The 16,017-nt window shown below is 45.6% G+C and overlaps 1 protein-coding gene across 3 annotated transcripts in view; it reads left to right on the forward strand.

Annotated features, from left to right (window-relative positions):
- Window positions 1-12,972, forward strand: part of LOC139228721 (very low-density lipoprotein receptor-like) — a 50,712-nt gene extending 37,740 nt beyond the window's left edge. For 2 of the 3 annotated variants that reach the window (XM_070859999.1, XM_070860001.1), the window contains exons 12-13: window positions 3,238-3,391; window positions 8,972-9,086. In XM_070859999.1, the coding sequence (XP_070716100.1) occupies window positions 3,238-3,391; window positions 8,972-8,990 (173 nt within the window). In that variant the 3' untranslated portion in view covers window positions 8,991-9,086. Of the gene's footprint in view, window positions 1-3,237; window positions 3,392-8,971 lie in introns of all 3 variants that reach the window. The other variant, XM_070860000.1, reaches the window with a different exon arrangement.
- Window positions 12,973-16,017: the final 3,045 nt, after the last annotated feature.

The raw sequence follows: 16,017 nt of genomic DNA on the forward strand, positions 1-16,017 counted from the left end.
GTTATCCACTTTGGTGGCAAAAACACGAAGGCAGAATATTATTTGAATAGCAGCAGATTAGGAAAAGGGGAGGTGCAACGAGACCTGTGTGTCATGATACATCAGTCATTGAAAGTTGGCATGCAGGTACAGCAGGCTGTGAAGAAGGCAAATGGTATGTTGGCCTTCATAGCTGGGGGATTTGAGTATAGGAGAAGGGAGGTCTTACTGCAGTTGTACAGGGCCTTAGTGAGGCCTCGCCTGGAATATTGTGTTCAGTTTTGGTCTCCTAATCTGAGGAAGGACGTTCTTGCTATTGAGGGAGTGCAGCGAAGGTTCACCAGACTGATTCCTGGGATGGCAGGACTGACATATGAGGAGAGACTGGATCGACTGGGCCTGAATTCACTAGAGTTTAGAGGAATGAGAGGGGATCTCATAGAAACATATAAAATTCTGACAGGATTGGACAGGTTAGATGCAGGAAGAATGTTCCCGATGTTGGGGAAGTCCAGAACCAGGGGACATAGTCTAAGGATAAGGGGTAAGCCATTTAGGACTGAGATGAGGAGAAACTTCTTCACTTAGTTGTTAACCTGTGGAATTCCGTAACACAGAGAGTTGTTGATGCCAGTTCATTGGATATTCAAGAGGGAGTTAGATATGGCCCTTGCGGCTAAAGGGATCAAGGAGTATGGAGAGAAAGCGGGAAAGGGGCACTGAGGGAATGATCAGCCATGATCTTATTGAATGGTGGTGCAGGCTCGAAGGGCCGAATGGCCTACTCCTGCACCTATTTTCTATGTTTCTATGAAATGGTCGAGTCTGGAGGTAACAAAGGCATGGATGAGGGTTTCAGCAGCAGATGAGCTGAGGCAGGGCAGAGGCAAGCAATATTACGGCGGTAGAGGTAGGCGGTCTTGGTGATGGGGTCGGCAGCTCTGCTCAGGGTCAAGTAGGATGCCAATATTGTAAACACTGGTACAGCCTGAGGCAAAGGCCAGGAAAATAAGGCTTCCGTCTGCAATAATTGTAGCCCTTTCAGACTTTGAGATGCTTGTTTTTATTTCAATATACTCGAAGAAGTGTTAATTATTACTACGACTTAAGTTTATAAACCTGAATTTTAAGCATTGATGTTTTATGAAGATTCAACACAGGATATGCAAAGGGTGTAAAAGTCTTTCAATTTTCCCTTTGATGGGAGTGGGGGAGGGAGAGAAATAAAATTCTACTCCAAGGGACTGCTTAAGAAGGAAGGAGAAGGAGTGTGAGGGGGTGCTTATGTGAGAAGATGCGTGTGTGGATTCTTTAGCACAATAAAGACTACCTACGGCCCAAGCACCCAAGGTCCTACCCCACTGAGGGCCAAGAACAGAGAGGTGCTCATCAAGGATACAGAGGCAGTCAACGCCCGCTGGAAGAAGCATTTCAACCTGCAGCATGCTACCCGCCACCATCTCAGCATAACCCCAGCCCGGCATGAGATTGAAAAGGCCATCTGACAACTGAAGAACAACAGGGCCTCAAGAGCAGATCCCCGCCGAAGCACTAAGGCATGGCGGAGAAGCAGTATTAGCACAATTCCATGAACTAATTTCTCTTATTTGGAAGGAGGAGAACATGCCAGGGGATCTCAGACACTGTAATCGTGACCATCTTCAAGAAAGGTGACCCATTCAATTGCGGTAATTACAGAGGAGTTTCCCTGCTGTCTGACAGAGAAAGTCATCGCAAGAATCATTCTCAATCACCTCCTCCCAGTGGCTCCTTCCAGAGTCGCAATGCGGATTCCGCCCGCTGAGGGGCACAATGGACATGATCTTCACCCCGCGTCAAATTCAAGAGAATGCAGGGAGTAGTACCAGCTTTTGTACATGGCCTTATTTGACCTCACAAAGGCCTTCGACACTGTCAACTGGGAGAGATTATGGAGTGTTCTCCTCAAATTCGGCTGCCCTCAGAAGTTTGTCACGATCCACCACAGACCCAATACACGTGCGGACCAGGGTCAAGCAAGGCTGTGTCATCGCACCAATGCTCTTCTCTATCTTCAGTGTTGCAATGCTCTATCTCCCCCTCAATTAGCTCCCCGCTGGAGTGGAACTGATCTACAGAACAAATGGGAAACTGTTCAACCTTCGTAGCCTCCAGATCCAAGGTCGTCCCATCCTCTGTCATTGAATTACAGTATGCAGACGGCGTTTGCTTTTGCGCACAATCGGAAGTCGAACTCCAAACCACTGTCAACGCCTTCACCAAAGCGTACGAGAGTATGGGCCTTGCACTAAACATCTGTAAGACAAAGGTTCTCTACCAACCTGCCCCCACCACACAGTACAGCCCCCTGATTATCAAGATCCATGACGAGGCTTGGACAACATGGACCATTTTCCATACCTCGAACCTACTGTCAACAAGGTCAGACATCGATGATTAAGTCCAACACTGCCTTCAGTGTGCCAGTGCAGCCTTCGGTCGCCTGAGGAAAAAGGTGTTTGAAGACCAGGACTTCAAACCCGGCACCAAGCTCATGGTCTAAGAGCAGTAGTGATACCTGCCCGCCTATATGGTTCAGAGACATGGACTATGTACAGTACCATCACCAAATGCTGCCTCTGCAAGATCCTGCAAATCCATTGGCAGGTTATGTGAACCAACGTCTGTGTTCTCACTCAGGCCAACATCCCCAGCATCGAGGCATAGACCACACTCGATCAGCTTCAATGGACGGGCCACATTGTCTGCATACCCGATACTAGACTCCAAAAGCAAGCGCTCTACTCAGAGCTCCGACACGGCAAGCTAGCCCCAGGTGGACAGACGAAACACTTGAAGGACACCCTCAAAGCCTCAATGAAAAAGTGCAGCATCTCCACCGATACCTGAGAATCCCTGGCCCAAGACCGCCCTAAGTGGAGAAGAAGCATCTGGGGAGCTGCCGAACACTTCGAGTCTCTTCGTCGGGAGCACGTGGAAGCCAAGTGCAAACAGCAGAAGGAGCGCAAGACAACCCAAGCACCCCACCCACCCATCCCTCCAACAGCCGTCTGCCCCACCTGTGACACTGTAGATCCCGCATTGGACTCATCAGTCACCTGAGAAGTCATGTTAGTGTGGAAGCAAGTCATCCTCGATTCCGAGGGACTGCCTAAGAAGGAAGAAGGAGTGAGGGGTTGCGTGTGTGAGGGGTTGCATGTGTATGTTCCTTTGTAGGTTTTTTTATTTCTTTTCTGTCTGTTCTACTTCTGTCTGCAGTTGTGCTAATTGGAATTGGAATGTGTTGCACTACCATGCATTGGAGAATGATACTCGGACACATCAAAAAATCACGCTGCTATTCTCCTGTTCACCTCAACGCAGAGAATATAATGGTCTGCGATGGACAGAGAACGGACACCATTTCCCAGCAGTAAGTTTTGCCACAACAGCATTAAAATTGCAGTCAATTTATATTGCACGTTGCAGTAACTCAACCAGCACTGAGCATGAATCCATTACAAGATAAAGGCAGAGACTGATACAGTTGAGGCTGCAACAAGGGAATAGTCAAGGCTTCTACATCTCACTACTATCCCACTCTGTAGTAGGATGTAGGCCCAAACAAATCATTAACGCCGACAGTGAGTCCCTGAACTTGGCCACACGACTGGGGAGTCATGTTCAGGTACCAAGCATTTTGCAAAGGGAGACGGAGACTGTTGGAAAGAAACACTTGTTTCAAGAGTGCCTTTCACGATCTTAGGACATCCCAAAGTGCTTTACAGCCAATGAAGTACTTTTGAAATATAGTCACTGTTGTAATGTAGGAAACACAGCAGCTAATTTGTGCACAAACTGAACCCCCATCTGCTTTAACGTCTCATCCGATAGACGGCGCCTCCAACAGTGCAACACTCGCTCAGTACTGCATTGAAGTGTCAGCCTGGATTCTATGCTGACGTCGCTGGAGTGGGGCTTAAACCCACAACCTTCTGACTCCAAGACGAGAGTTATACCACTGAGAGTGAATCCTTCTGCATTGTTCTTCCTGGAGAGTGGTCTGCGTGAAAATTTCCAAATTACTCCCAGTGCCACGAGCTAGTGAGTACAGAAATAGGAAGATCGAGCAGATGAATATGTGGCTGGAGAGATGCTGCAAGCAGGGAGGGCTTTAGTTTCCTGAGACATTGGGACCGCTTCTGGGGGAGGTGGGACCTGTACAAGCCGTAAAGGTTGCACCTCAACAGAGCCGGGACCAATATCCTTACCGGGGGGGGGAGGGGGGTTGCTAGTGTTGTTGGGGACGGTTTAAACTAGCTAGGCCGGGGGATGGGAACCTGAAAATAGATTCTGTAGGGAGGGGAGAAAAGCTGGAATTAGAAAGCAAAAATAAAGAACGTGAAGGAGAGAGAAAACGAGCAGGAAAAAAGGGTAAAAAACAAACTTAAAGGCACTTTGCTAAATGCACGTAGAATTTGTAACAAAATAAATGAGTTGACGGCACAAATTGAGACAAATGGGTATGATCTGATAGCCATTACAGAGACGTGGTTGCAAGGCGACCAGGACTGGGAATTAAATATTCAAGAGTATTTGACAATCCGGAAGGACAGAAAGAAAGGAAAAGGAGGTGGGGTAGCTCTATTGATAAAGGATGGAATCACTGCAATACTGAGAAACTATATTGGCTCAAATGATAAGGATGTTGAAACAGTTTGGGTGGAGATAAGGAATAATAAGGGAAAAAGTCACTGGTGGGCGTAGTCTATAAGCCCCCTAACAGTAGCAACTCTGTTGGTCGGAGCATAAACCAGGAAATAGTGGGGGCTTGTAAAAAGGGAACAGCATTAATCATGAGTGATTTAACCTCCATATTGATTGGACAAATCAAATTGGTCAGGGTAGCCTTGAGGAAGAGTTCATAGTGCATAAGGGACGGGTTCCTTGAGCAGCCATGATCGTATTAAATGGCGGACCAGGCTCGAGGGGCCGTATGGCCTACTCCTCCTATTTCTGATCTTATAAGACCTGCTGTGCATTCTAGCATGTCCTGTCTTTGATAACTTATTATGTGCTAGTAAAGATTTGCAAACAATTTCTCCATGAGCCCTTTAAAGGGGCAATGTTACCTTTCTTTTAAAAATGAAATGGTTCCAAAGAATTTGTAACATTGACTCGACCCAAATCATTCGTGCCCAGAATCAGCAACCACCGAGAGGACCAGTGGTGATAGAAACCGTGATACGCTCTGTTTCGATTGGTTAAAATCTCAGCATTATATCTTTTGAGTCAAATTTGTAGCTGTGCCATGGTGCTTGGATTTTGTAAACTGACAACATTGCTACTCGTTCTCTTCAGTTTCCTTTTGTCCTTTAGATAAAGCGATACGAGCATTAGTTCCAACTCTCGACTCTGCCAGAAGGTCTGTGTTCCAGACCCACTCCAGGATTTGAAAGAATAGTTGAGACTGATACTGGAGTGCTACAGTGTTGGACCCAACCTGTGGGCCCCCATTACTGGAACACTGACTGGACTGGACCCAACCTGCAGGGACTCCTTTACTGCAACAACAACCTGTAATTATATAGCACCTTTAACGCCGTGAAACATCCCAAGGCACTTCACAGGAGTATTATGAGATTTTAAAAACTGACACCAAGCCGCATAAGTAAAAATTAGTGCATGTGACCAAAAGCTTGATCAAAGAGGTCGGTTTTAAGAAGCGTCTGAAAGGAGGAAAGAGAGACAGAGAGGTTTAGGCAGGGAGTTCCAGAGCTTGGGGCCTAGGCAGCTGAAGGCATGGCCACCGATGGTTGAGCGATTATAATCAGGGATGCTCAAGAGGGCAGAATTAGAGGAGCGCAGACAACTCGGGGGGGGGGGGGGGGGGGAGGAAAGAGAGCTGGGGGCGATTATAGAGAAAGGGAGGGGCGAGGCCATGGAGGGATTTGAAAACAAGGATGAAAATTTTGAAATCGAGGCGTTGCTTAACTGGAAGCCAATGTAGATCAGCAAGCACAAGGGTGATAGGTGAGCGGGACTTGGTGCGAGTTAGGACACTGGACAGCCGAGTTTTGGATCACCTCTAGTTTACGTAGAGTAGAATGTGGGAGGTCAGCCAGGAGTGCGTTGGAATAGTTTAGTCTAGAGGTAACAAAGGCATGGATGAGCTGAGGCAAGGGCGGAGATGGGCGATGTTACGGATGTGGAAATCGGTAGTCTTAATTATGCTGCGGATGTGGTCGGGGTCAAATATGACACCAAGATTGTGAACAGTGTGATTCCGCCTCAGACAGAAGTTGAGAAGGATGGAGTCGGTGGCTAGGGAACGGAGTTTGCAGCGTGAACCGAAAACAATGGCTTCGGTCTTCCCAATATTCGATTGGAGAAAATTTCTTCCCATCCAGAACTGGACGTCGAACAAGCAGTCTGAAAATTTAGAGACCGAGGAGGGGGTCGAGAGAAGTGGTGGTGAGGTAGAGCTGGGTGTCATCAGCGTACATGTGGAAACTGACTCCATGTTTTCGGATGATGTCGCCAAGGGGTAACATGTAGTTGAGAAATAGGAGGGGGCCAAGGATAGATCCTTGGGGGACACCAGAGATAACGATGCGGGGGGGGGGGGCGGGAAGAGAAGCCGTTGCAGGTGATTCTCTGGCTACGATTAGATGGATAAGAATGGAACCAGGCGAGTGCAGTCCCACCCAGCTGGACAGTGGTGGAGAGGTGTTGGAGAAGGATAGACTGGTCAACCGTGTCAAAGGCTGCAGACAAGTCAAGAAGGACAAGGAGGGATAGTCTGCCTTCGTCCCAGTCACAAAGGATGTCATTTGTGACTTTGGGAGCTGTTTCGGTACTGTGGCCAGCGGAGAAACCGGATTGTAAAGATTCAAACATGGAATTGCGGGAAAGATAGGCACGGATTTTGGAGGTGACAACTTGTTCAAGGACTTTGGAGAGGAAAGGGAGGTTTGTGATGGGGCAGTAGTTTGCAAGGACACAGGGGTTGAGGTGGTTTTTTTTGAGGGGTGATGACAGCAAATTTGAGGGAGAGAGGGACAGTACCTGAGGAGAGCAAACTGGTAACAATGTCAGCTAACTTGGGAGCCAGAAAAGGAAGTTGGGTGGTTAGCAGTTTGCTGGGAATGGGGTCAAGAGAGCAGGCAGTGGGTCTTATTGACAAAATGAGCTTGGAAAGGTCATGAGGGGCGATTGGAGAGAAACTGATGAGAGGTCAGGGCTAGGGCAGGGGGGATCCTTGGAGGGGAGTTGGCCCGGTGAGCTAGGGGAAGGAAGGGACGAGGCAGAGGTGACCGAACAGATGGTCTCAATCTTAGAGAATTATTATCGGAGGTGACTGCGAAAAGAGGTTTAAATAGACAGTTAACAGTGCAGAATAGAAGCTGGGGTTTATCTTTACATTCCAGATGATTCTGGAACAGTGATCCATTTTGGTAGACGAGATCTGGATCTGATAATGCTTTATGGTGGTCCAGCCAGACCTGGCGGTGATTGGCTAAACCAGTTGTTCGCCATATCTGTTCAAGTCTGCGTCCCTTGGCCTTAAGGGAGCAGCCATCAGGGTGTGAGAGAGTAATTGTCTTAACATGGACTAGGGCATCAAAGGTGGTGGTGAGGGTGTGATTGAGCAGATCGGTGGTGGCAGAATTGTCATGGTGAATGGAACAGTGACCGGGCTAAACCCAACCTGTGGGTCACCATTACTTGAACAGTGACTGGTCTAAACCCAACCTGTGGGTCCCCATTACTGGAACAGTGACTGGGCTAAACCCAACCTGTGGGTCCCCATTACTAGAACAGTGACTGGGCTAAACCCAACCTGTGGGTCCCCATTACTGGAACAGTGACTGGGCTAAACCCAACCTGTGGGTCCCCATTACTGGAACAGTGACTGGGCTAAACCCAACCTGTGGGTCCCCATTACTGGAACAGTGACTGGGCTAAACCCAACCTGTGGGTCCCCATTACTGGAACAGTGACCGGGCTAAACCCAACCTGCAGAGGCCCCATTACTGGAACAGTGACCGGGCTAAACCCAACCTGTGGGTCCCCATTACTGGAACAGTGACTGGGCTAAACCCAACCTGCAGTGTCCCCATTACTGGAACAGTGACTGGGCTAAACCCAACCTGTGGGTCCCCATTACTGGAACAGTGACTGGGCTAAACCCAACCTGTGGGTCCCCATTACTGGAACAGTGACCGGGCTAAACCCAACCTGTGGGTCCCCATTACTGGAACAGTGACCGGGCTAAACCCAACCTGTGAGTCCCCATTACTGGAACAGTGACTGGGCTAAACCCAACCTGCAGTGTCCCCATTACTGGAACAGTGACCGGGCTAAACCCAACCTGTGAGTCCCCATTACTGGAACAGTGACTTGGCTAGTTTTGTTTGTGCATTCTACAGCAACATTGACCGTGGGCTAAAAGGTCCATACCGAGGGAAATTCTGAGGGTGTGAATTTTACATGAATGAATTCTGTTTTAAAGCTGTAATTTTTAAGATAATCATTTTGAGATAATCTGTAATAATGTGATTTGATTATTATCTGGTCAGTATCACACTGCTGTTTGTGGGAGCTTGCTGTGAGCAAGTTGGCTGCCACGTTTCCCACATTACAACAGTGACTACACTCCAAAAGTACTTCATTGGCTGTAAAGTGCTTTAAGACGTCCGGTGGTCATGAAAGGCGCTATATAAATTCAAGTCTTTCTTTGATATTGAATCCGAGGTTAACGGATTTTAGCCCTGGACTGATTGATGCTGGTTGACACGAGAGCAGCAGCATTTAGTCAATGATGGGAACCAGGACCAATTAACAGAAGTGCTACGAGTGAGTAAAATAGGAACTAAAGTGTTGGTTAGACTGGCACAGCAGATGCGGTGTTTGTAAGGAGGAAGGTTCAGCATTCGGTGATGGTTGCCTTGTTTTGTTCGTTTCTCACTGAATCTGCTCTCTTCTATCTGATGCTTGCTTCTTTTCACAGCTCTTTGCTACAAGAATGAAGAACGGGTCTGGCTTTTTCTGTTGAACGTGCAGAATTCCCATTTCCAGGACGATGCCTGTGGTCCGTGGTGTTGTTGAATTGACTGGCAGCCTAATGATCATTAATCTTTAATTTTATTGCTCAGGGTATTGATAAAGTATTTATTTGTAAAGTTCTGGTACTATTTGTGGGAGGTCTTGTTTTGGTGCTCCTTAAGGGAATGTGTCCAAGAAAACACACCAGCAATGCTCCCAAAGGTGCCTGCCGCATCAGGAACCCCACTGGCCATTTACACTGGGAGCTGGAATTAAACACACAACCAGCTCCCGCATTAACCTAACTGCACGCTGCCACCAGAGACACAGATCTCGACTTTCTTGGACACATTCCCAAAGTATTAACTCCATAAAAGTTCCATACGGGTGTTGCGTAAAATTGAAGTTGATATTTGCCGTAGAACTCTGGTACGAATTGGGTTTTCGCCAATCAAAAGGAAAGTTATCGTCTTCGTTTATAAACATGAAAAAGCATTGTCTGCTTGTCCCTTTGTGTTTATGGCCATTCCAATACTTGATTCTGAGTAAGGTGTGCTCCCTCACTTGGTCTAGCGCTTACAGAGATTCTTGTTGAGAATGCACATTAGGTTGTGGTGGATATTGATGGAAGTTCCCCTCACACAGGAAGACCTGGGACAGGTACGAGCTAAAACCTCAACAGCTGGGAAATTTGTTAAATATAAACCAACTCTAAAATTGAAATACCCACGACTGCCACCTCCTGTTGCCGGTGAGCTTTCTGTTAGAAAGATCAGTAAATGCTAGCATCGGCCAACAAAAGCATTGGGGCGACCTAGCAATGACACATTAAGGCTGGAATGTGAAGAGTCTGTACGCATTCATCGCTCCATTCTATTCCCAACAGCAATTTCAGCGTTTAGATAGTTAGCAATCACAATGTATTTGGGGGTGAGCTGAAGCATGTGTGATCCTGTAACTGTGCCTAAAATATATAATGCCTTAAGATTGTCGCATTCTTGGTGTTCTAACAGTTCAAGAGGTACAAGACACACACATTTTTGTTTACACCTTAGCAATTTTATTTTCAACTTTTTTTTTCTTTATCAGAATAAACTTGAATTCGGTGTTTGAAGGTGACTGAATTGCAGCACCGTGAAGGAATTGGATTCCCCAGTGTACGCACGGTTAATGCTTAGAGTATGTATAATGTGCAGGGCAGCACCTCGCCAGTGCTTCAGGGGTATTGGTGACTGTTCTGAAGCTTCATGTCCCCGATCGTCCTGCCCCTTCAGAGTGTGGAGGGGGGGGGGGTGGAGGAGATTAGAAAGGCTGTATGAAATACTGTGTAGAAATTAAAACATTGCCATTCTGAAACAATGCAGGTGGTCAGACAGCATCTGCAGTGTGAACAGAGAGGTTACCATTCCAGGTTAAACCTTTCAAAACCGAAAAATAAACATGTTTTTTTAATAGCTGAAAAAAAGACAGGGAAGACTCTCACCAGATGCTGCTGCAATCAGAAAATTAAAGGGTTAACTGACTTACACCCTGCTTAAAACAAAAGTGGGAGTTGATTCTATGATATGAATGATCATCTAGGGGAGACGGAGAATTTCCAACTGAGATGGTCTTCATCATCGAACAATCTCCTTTTCTGCTGAAGGTCCTTCCGTCCACTGGTTTTCTGTGGCTGGGCTACGTGCTGTTTTTCCCACCTCACCCTTTTTCTTTTAATTTGCTGGTTTATCTGTTTCAGCATTGGAGAAGGGTTGTGTCTGTAACATTAACCTGTTCTTTTTTGTCAATGTAACTAACCTGCTGTGAAGTTCAGCATTTGTTTTATAATACTGTAAAGTGAATTCACTTGAAAGAGAGCATTTACGAATCTACCTTTATTCTTCATGGTTACTACTGTTTTTCCAAAGTTTAGTCACTAGTTGATGCAGTTTACATGGATTGATTTGCAAGCTGTGCTAAACTACCATCAATTACTAAAAGTGGTCTTTGCCCGAGTACATCCCCCTGCCCCCTTATGTGCTGTTTATTCTCGAGGATTTACAGGTTACTGAAAGGAAATTGAATCCAAGCTGCCTTAAAGAAAGATGTTATACACATCATCTCTCAAATGCAGCCCAGGGTTCATCAATGGGCCGCATTCTATCACAGGGCCTACTGTCAACGGTATAAATAAATAAACCAGCATTGTCACCGCAAGCACCAAGATGTCCCTTGGTTGGGCTGTAACCGACAGTAGCAATTGCTGTGTGGCAGGAGGACTGAATCGTGGTCCCCTATCCAGGGCAGGAGTCACTTGCACTAATGGTAACCAGGACAGCCCACCCTATATATGTGACTCGAAGAACTGCACTAGAACGAATCTCACATGTGTAGTTATCTATTGTGGCCAAATTTGCCCCACAGTATAAATAGCAGACTGACAGCAAAAGAGCAGCGTTATATTAAAGAAACAATTCTTTATTAAACAAAAGCTTCTCGTGCACTCCAGGCTTTCTTTCTAAATGTTTTGTTTGTGTAGTTATTTACTTCATGAATGCAAACTGGTGCCTTTTAGTTGTGTGAAGTAATGGATTAACTGTCTTACTGTTGCAGAGCTGTTTGCGTGTGTACATCTCTGTATAAATGACTTGACATTTTGGTCCCTGCCTCAGTCGGACTGCATGAGGTAGGCTGGTTATTCCCAATCAATAATTATGGGGAGGTTTCTAACTTTAAATGAGGATTGTCTAGGAATATTTGATTTGTTTTTCTTACTGTGGTTGTGTATAATTATTTTGTAGAACTCCACATCTATATGTAATTGTGTACAATCTGCAGTTAAATTATTGGCAGTTAGAAAAGGGTTTCAATGTGTCCTGTTGAACCAGTGTTTAACATGATGGTCGATAATGCCACCAGGTGCGTATGGGATGCCAGTGCTCTCAGCCACATTCTCGCACGCATGTCCTGCAGGAGGAGTGAAAAATCCCATGTCAATTTGCCGGGGTTGCATGATTAGCTTTTGCCACCAACTGGCTGTAGAAGTGTTGAGTGTAAATCTCTGGCCAGTCCCCTCGTCTGGATATGGGCAACGTTAAATAGAAAAATAGAGGAAATAGTTAAAAAATAAATGGGAAGAATGTTTTAAGTATAAATGCCAATCGCATTCCACTTATAGTGATGTGGTGTGCTGGATAAATCTCATCCACCTAAATTCGAACTGCCACTTGTGTTACTTGTTAGTTTGCTCTTCATATCACCCGCTTGTGCCCCACCCATCCTTCTCCCATGCTCTGCAGTCCACGAGGTAGATTTTAAACTTTCCACCCGTTCTAGAAAAGCGCCAGATTTCCAGTGGATGATGTCTGTAGCAGGTGGCTGATCCACATCGCCAGCTTTACACCCCACCCCAGCGTTCCCCATCTCCTCCTCCGGCTGCAGCTTCCATTCTGCCTCTGAGCAGTGAAAACTGCCGTGGCAGCTGATCTTCTGGCCACATTATGTAAGCCGCACAAATCAACTCGAGAATTCAGTTCACAATAAGCTAATTATACTGTAGTTTAAAAAGGAACTAAGTGTTGCATATGCACACCATTCTTCCAAAATTGCATTTAAAACTATAAATTGTTCACTGAATCAAATGAAACAGTAAACTTGTTGATTGTAACAAAATTAGATTGTTGTGTAAGTGTGAATTGTCTCCTTGGCTGCCTTGAATTCCTTGCACTGTTTGTTCAGTGACTGACTTACAGGTTCAGCGCCTTTGTTTCTTGGCACTCTTTCTATCCAGGGAGAATGATTGAAATTTCAGCACTATCCTCGAGCTAAATGTGGAGTTAAAAGGTAAAAATACGGTTAGCCCTTTTCATTACTGTAAGGAGAGTTTGTTGTGTTCTGTTGTACCAGCTGTTAACTGATTTACTCATCAAACGACTGAAATGTAACTCCTGAAATCTATAAGAAATAAATGAATTGGGTTAAATCAAATCTTGTGGACTGTTCTTTTGCTGTGTCTGAGGGGGATGCGTTTGCTTAACTGTGGATTTTACCCAACTCCTTTTATAGGTTCCTGGCTGATTCTTCTCTCTTTCCCCTCACCCCCAACACCTTACCATCAGTGGTGACCTTGTCCTGTTAGGACAGTTTCCAGCCTCGGCTTTCTGTTCATCCAGCCAATATTGTGATGGTTCTGGGGCAGGCGTGATGGGAAATCCCCTGGCAATACATTTGTCTCTTCCACCCACACCCCGTCGGATCTCGTATCTCCCTTCGCCTATTCCATCTCTTTCCACTCCACTCTCCCTGGTTTCCCCATCTTTCTCCTCTCATCTGTCCTTTCATCTCTCTCCAATCACATCTAGAAATCATGTTCATCTTATCATTTTGTCTCTCCCCTGTCTATCCTCTCATCAGCTCAACAACTCTCCCCCATTTCATCTCTGCTCATCTCTATCATTTTCCTCTCTATCTGATCTCCCCCACCCCAAACAGTAGAGGTGGTTTTAATTTATTCTTTAAAACTTACATTTTTATACAACACCTTGCATGATCTCAGGATATCCCAAAGCACTTTATGAACCACTTCTGAAGCGTAGTCACTGTTGTAATAGTCAGACAAAAAGTGGCACATAAGGAGATATTGGGAGGGGTAACAAAGCTTGCTTAGAGTTAGGGTATTGAAGGAGGAGATGGAGATAGAGATTAAGGAGAGAATTCCAGAGCTTTGGACACGAGAACACAAGAATTAGGAACAGGAGTCAGCCATTTGGCACCCTCGAGCCTGCTCAGCCATTCTATAAGATCATGGCTGATCTGATCTTGGGCTCAGCTCCACTTCCCTACCCGCTCCCCATAACCCTTCACTTGCTTATCGCTCAAAAATCCGTCTATCTCCAACTTTGAATATATTCAATGACCCAGCGTCCACAGCTCTGTGGGGCACAGAATTCCACAGATTTACTACCCTTAAAAGAAATTCCTCCATCTCAGTTCTAGATGGGTAACCACTTATTCTTAAACTATGCCCCCTAGTTCTAGATTTCCCCCACGAGTGGAAACATCCTCTCTGCATCTACCTTGTCGAGCTCCCTCAGTATCTTATGTTTTAATAAGATCACCTCTCATTCTTCTAAACTCCAATGAGTATAGGCCCAACCTTTTTTCATAAGTCAATCCCTTCATCCCAGGAATCAATCTGGTGAACCCTCTCTGAACTGCCTCCAAAGTATATCCCTCCTCAAATTAGGAGACCAAAACTGTACGCAGTACTCCAGGTGTGGTCTCACCAATATCCTGTACAGTTGTAGCAGGACTACCCTGCTTTTATACTCTATTCCCCCTTGCAATAAAGGCCAACATTCCTTTTGCCTTCCTGATTACTTGCTGTACCTGCATACTAACTTTGTTTCATGCACAAGGACTCCCAGGTCCCTCTGTGTACTGCAGCATTTTTTAATCTCCCTCCACTTAAATAATTTGCTTTTGTATTTTTCCTGCCAAAGTGGATAATCTCACTTTCTCATATTATACTGCATCTGCCAAATATTTGCCCACTCACTTAGTCTGTCTAGATCCCTTTGCAGATTCGTTGTCCTCTTCACAACTTGCTTTCCCATCCATCAGCAAACTTGGCTACATTACACTCGGTCCTTTCATCCAAGTCATTAATATAGGTTGTAAATAGTTGAGTCCCCAGCACTGATCCCTGCGGCACCCCACTAGTTACCGTTTGATAACTGGAAAATTACCCATTTATCCCGACTCAGTTAGCCAATCCTCAATGCATGCTAATATATTATCCCCAACCATGTGAGCTCTTATCTTGTGTAGCACTAATTGAATGCCTTCAGGAAATCCAAATACACCACATCCACTGGGTCTCTCTTATCCACCCTGCTCGTTACATCCTCAAAGTACCTTGGCAGCCATACCTTGAACTGCCTATGGTGCAATGGGAAATGCATAAAAGGACAGGTTTGGAGGAATGTAAAGAGAAAAGCATTGTTACAAATTTCAGAGATTTCAGAATTTGGAATCTAATCGATCCTGATTTCCATCACAATCAAATGGTCAGAAAATCTTTTGTATGCTTATAAAATCCCTTAATGTGTCCTCTTATTCGTATTCTTTTTCAGCCCTAATTTTATCATTTTTTTAAATGCATGTTTTTCTATCCATGGAACTCTGCACTTTTCACCTTCTAGGAATACATTTATTAGGATCCACTGCTGATCTGTCGACCAATTTGCTAACTTTTCTGCCCAGTTCATTTGGATTTTATCCCACTGAAAGTTGCCCTTTTGCAATCCAGCACCATTGCTTTCAGCCTCTTCATTGTCCTTCTCTGCTTATGCTAACTCCTCCGAACTACACAGGGGTCACTATTTCCCAATTGTTCTCCCACTTCATTTAGTTCTAGGAAATCAGGCAATGATTCTTTCCTTGTTGGACTAGAAACAGATTGATGGAGGAAGCAGCGCTGGATTCTAAATGTTCCTTACCTTGACCCCATTCTACCTATCCCCATGTAGCCGCGCAGTACCGAGGGAATGCTGCACTGTCACAGGAGTCTTGAGACTTTAAACTGCGGCTCGTCTACCCTCTCGGCGGGACATAACGATCCCAGCCACTACTCAAAGAGGAGAAAGGCACTATCTCAATGCAAGTTCATGCACCTGCATGTTCCCCTGAGGGCTGCTCAGTGGCTGATCATTCCTTTAGTACCCCTCTCCTGCTTTCTCTCCATACCCACTGATCTCCTTAACCGTAAGACCCATATCTAACTCCCTCTTGAACATATCCAGTGAACTGGCATCAACAACTCTCTGCGGCAGGGAATTCCACAGCTTAACAACCCTGAGTGAAGAAGTTTCTCCTCATCTCAGTCCTAAATGGCCTGCCCCTTATCCTAAGACTGTCCCCTGGTTCTGGACTTCCCCAACATCGGGAACATTCTTCCCGCATCTAACCAGTCCAGTCCCGTCAGAATCTTATACGTTTCTATGAGATCCCCTCTTATCCTTCTAAACTCCA

The sequence above is a fragment of the Pristiophorus japonicus genome, chromosome 18 (assembly GCF_044704955.1).
Source record: "Pristiophorus japonicus isolate sPriJap1 chromosome 18, sPriJap1.hap1, whole genome shotgun sequence".
NCBI lineage: Eukaryota > Metazoa > Chordata > Chondrichthyes > Pristiophoridae > Pristiophorus > Pristiophorus japonicus.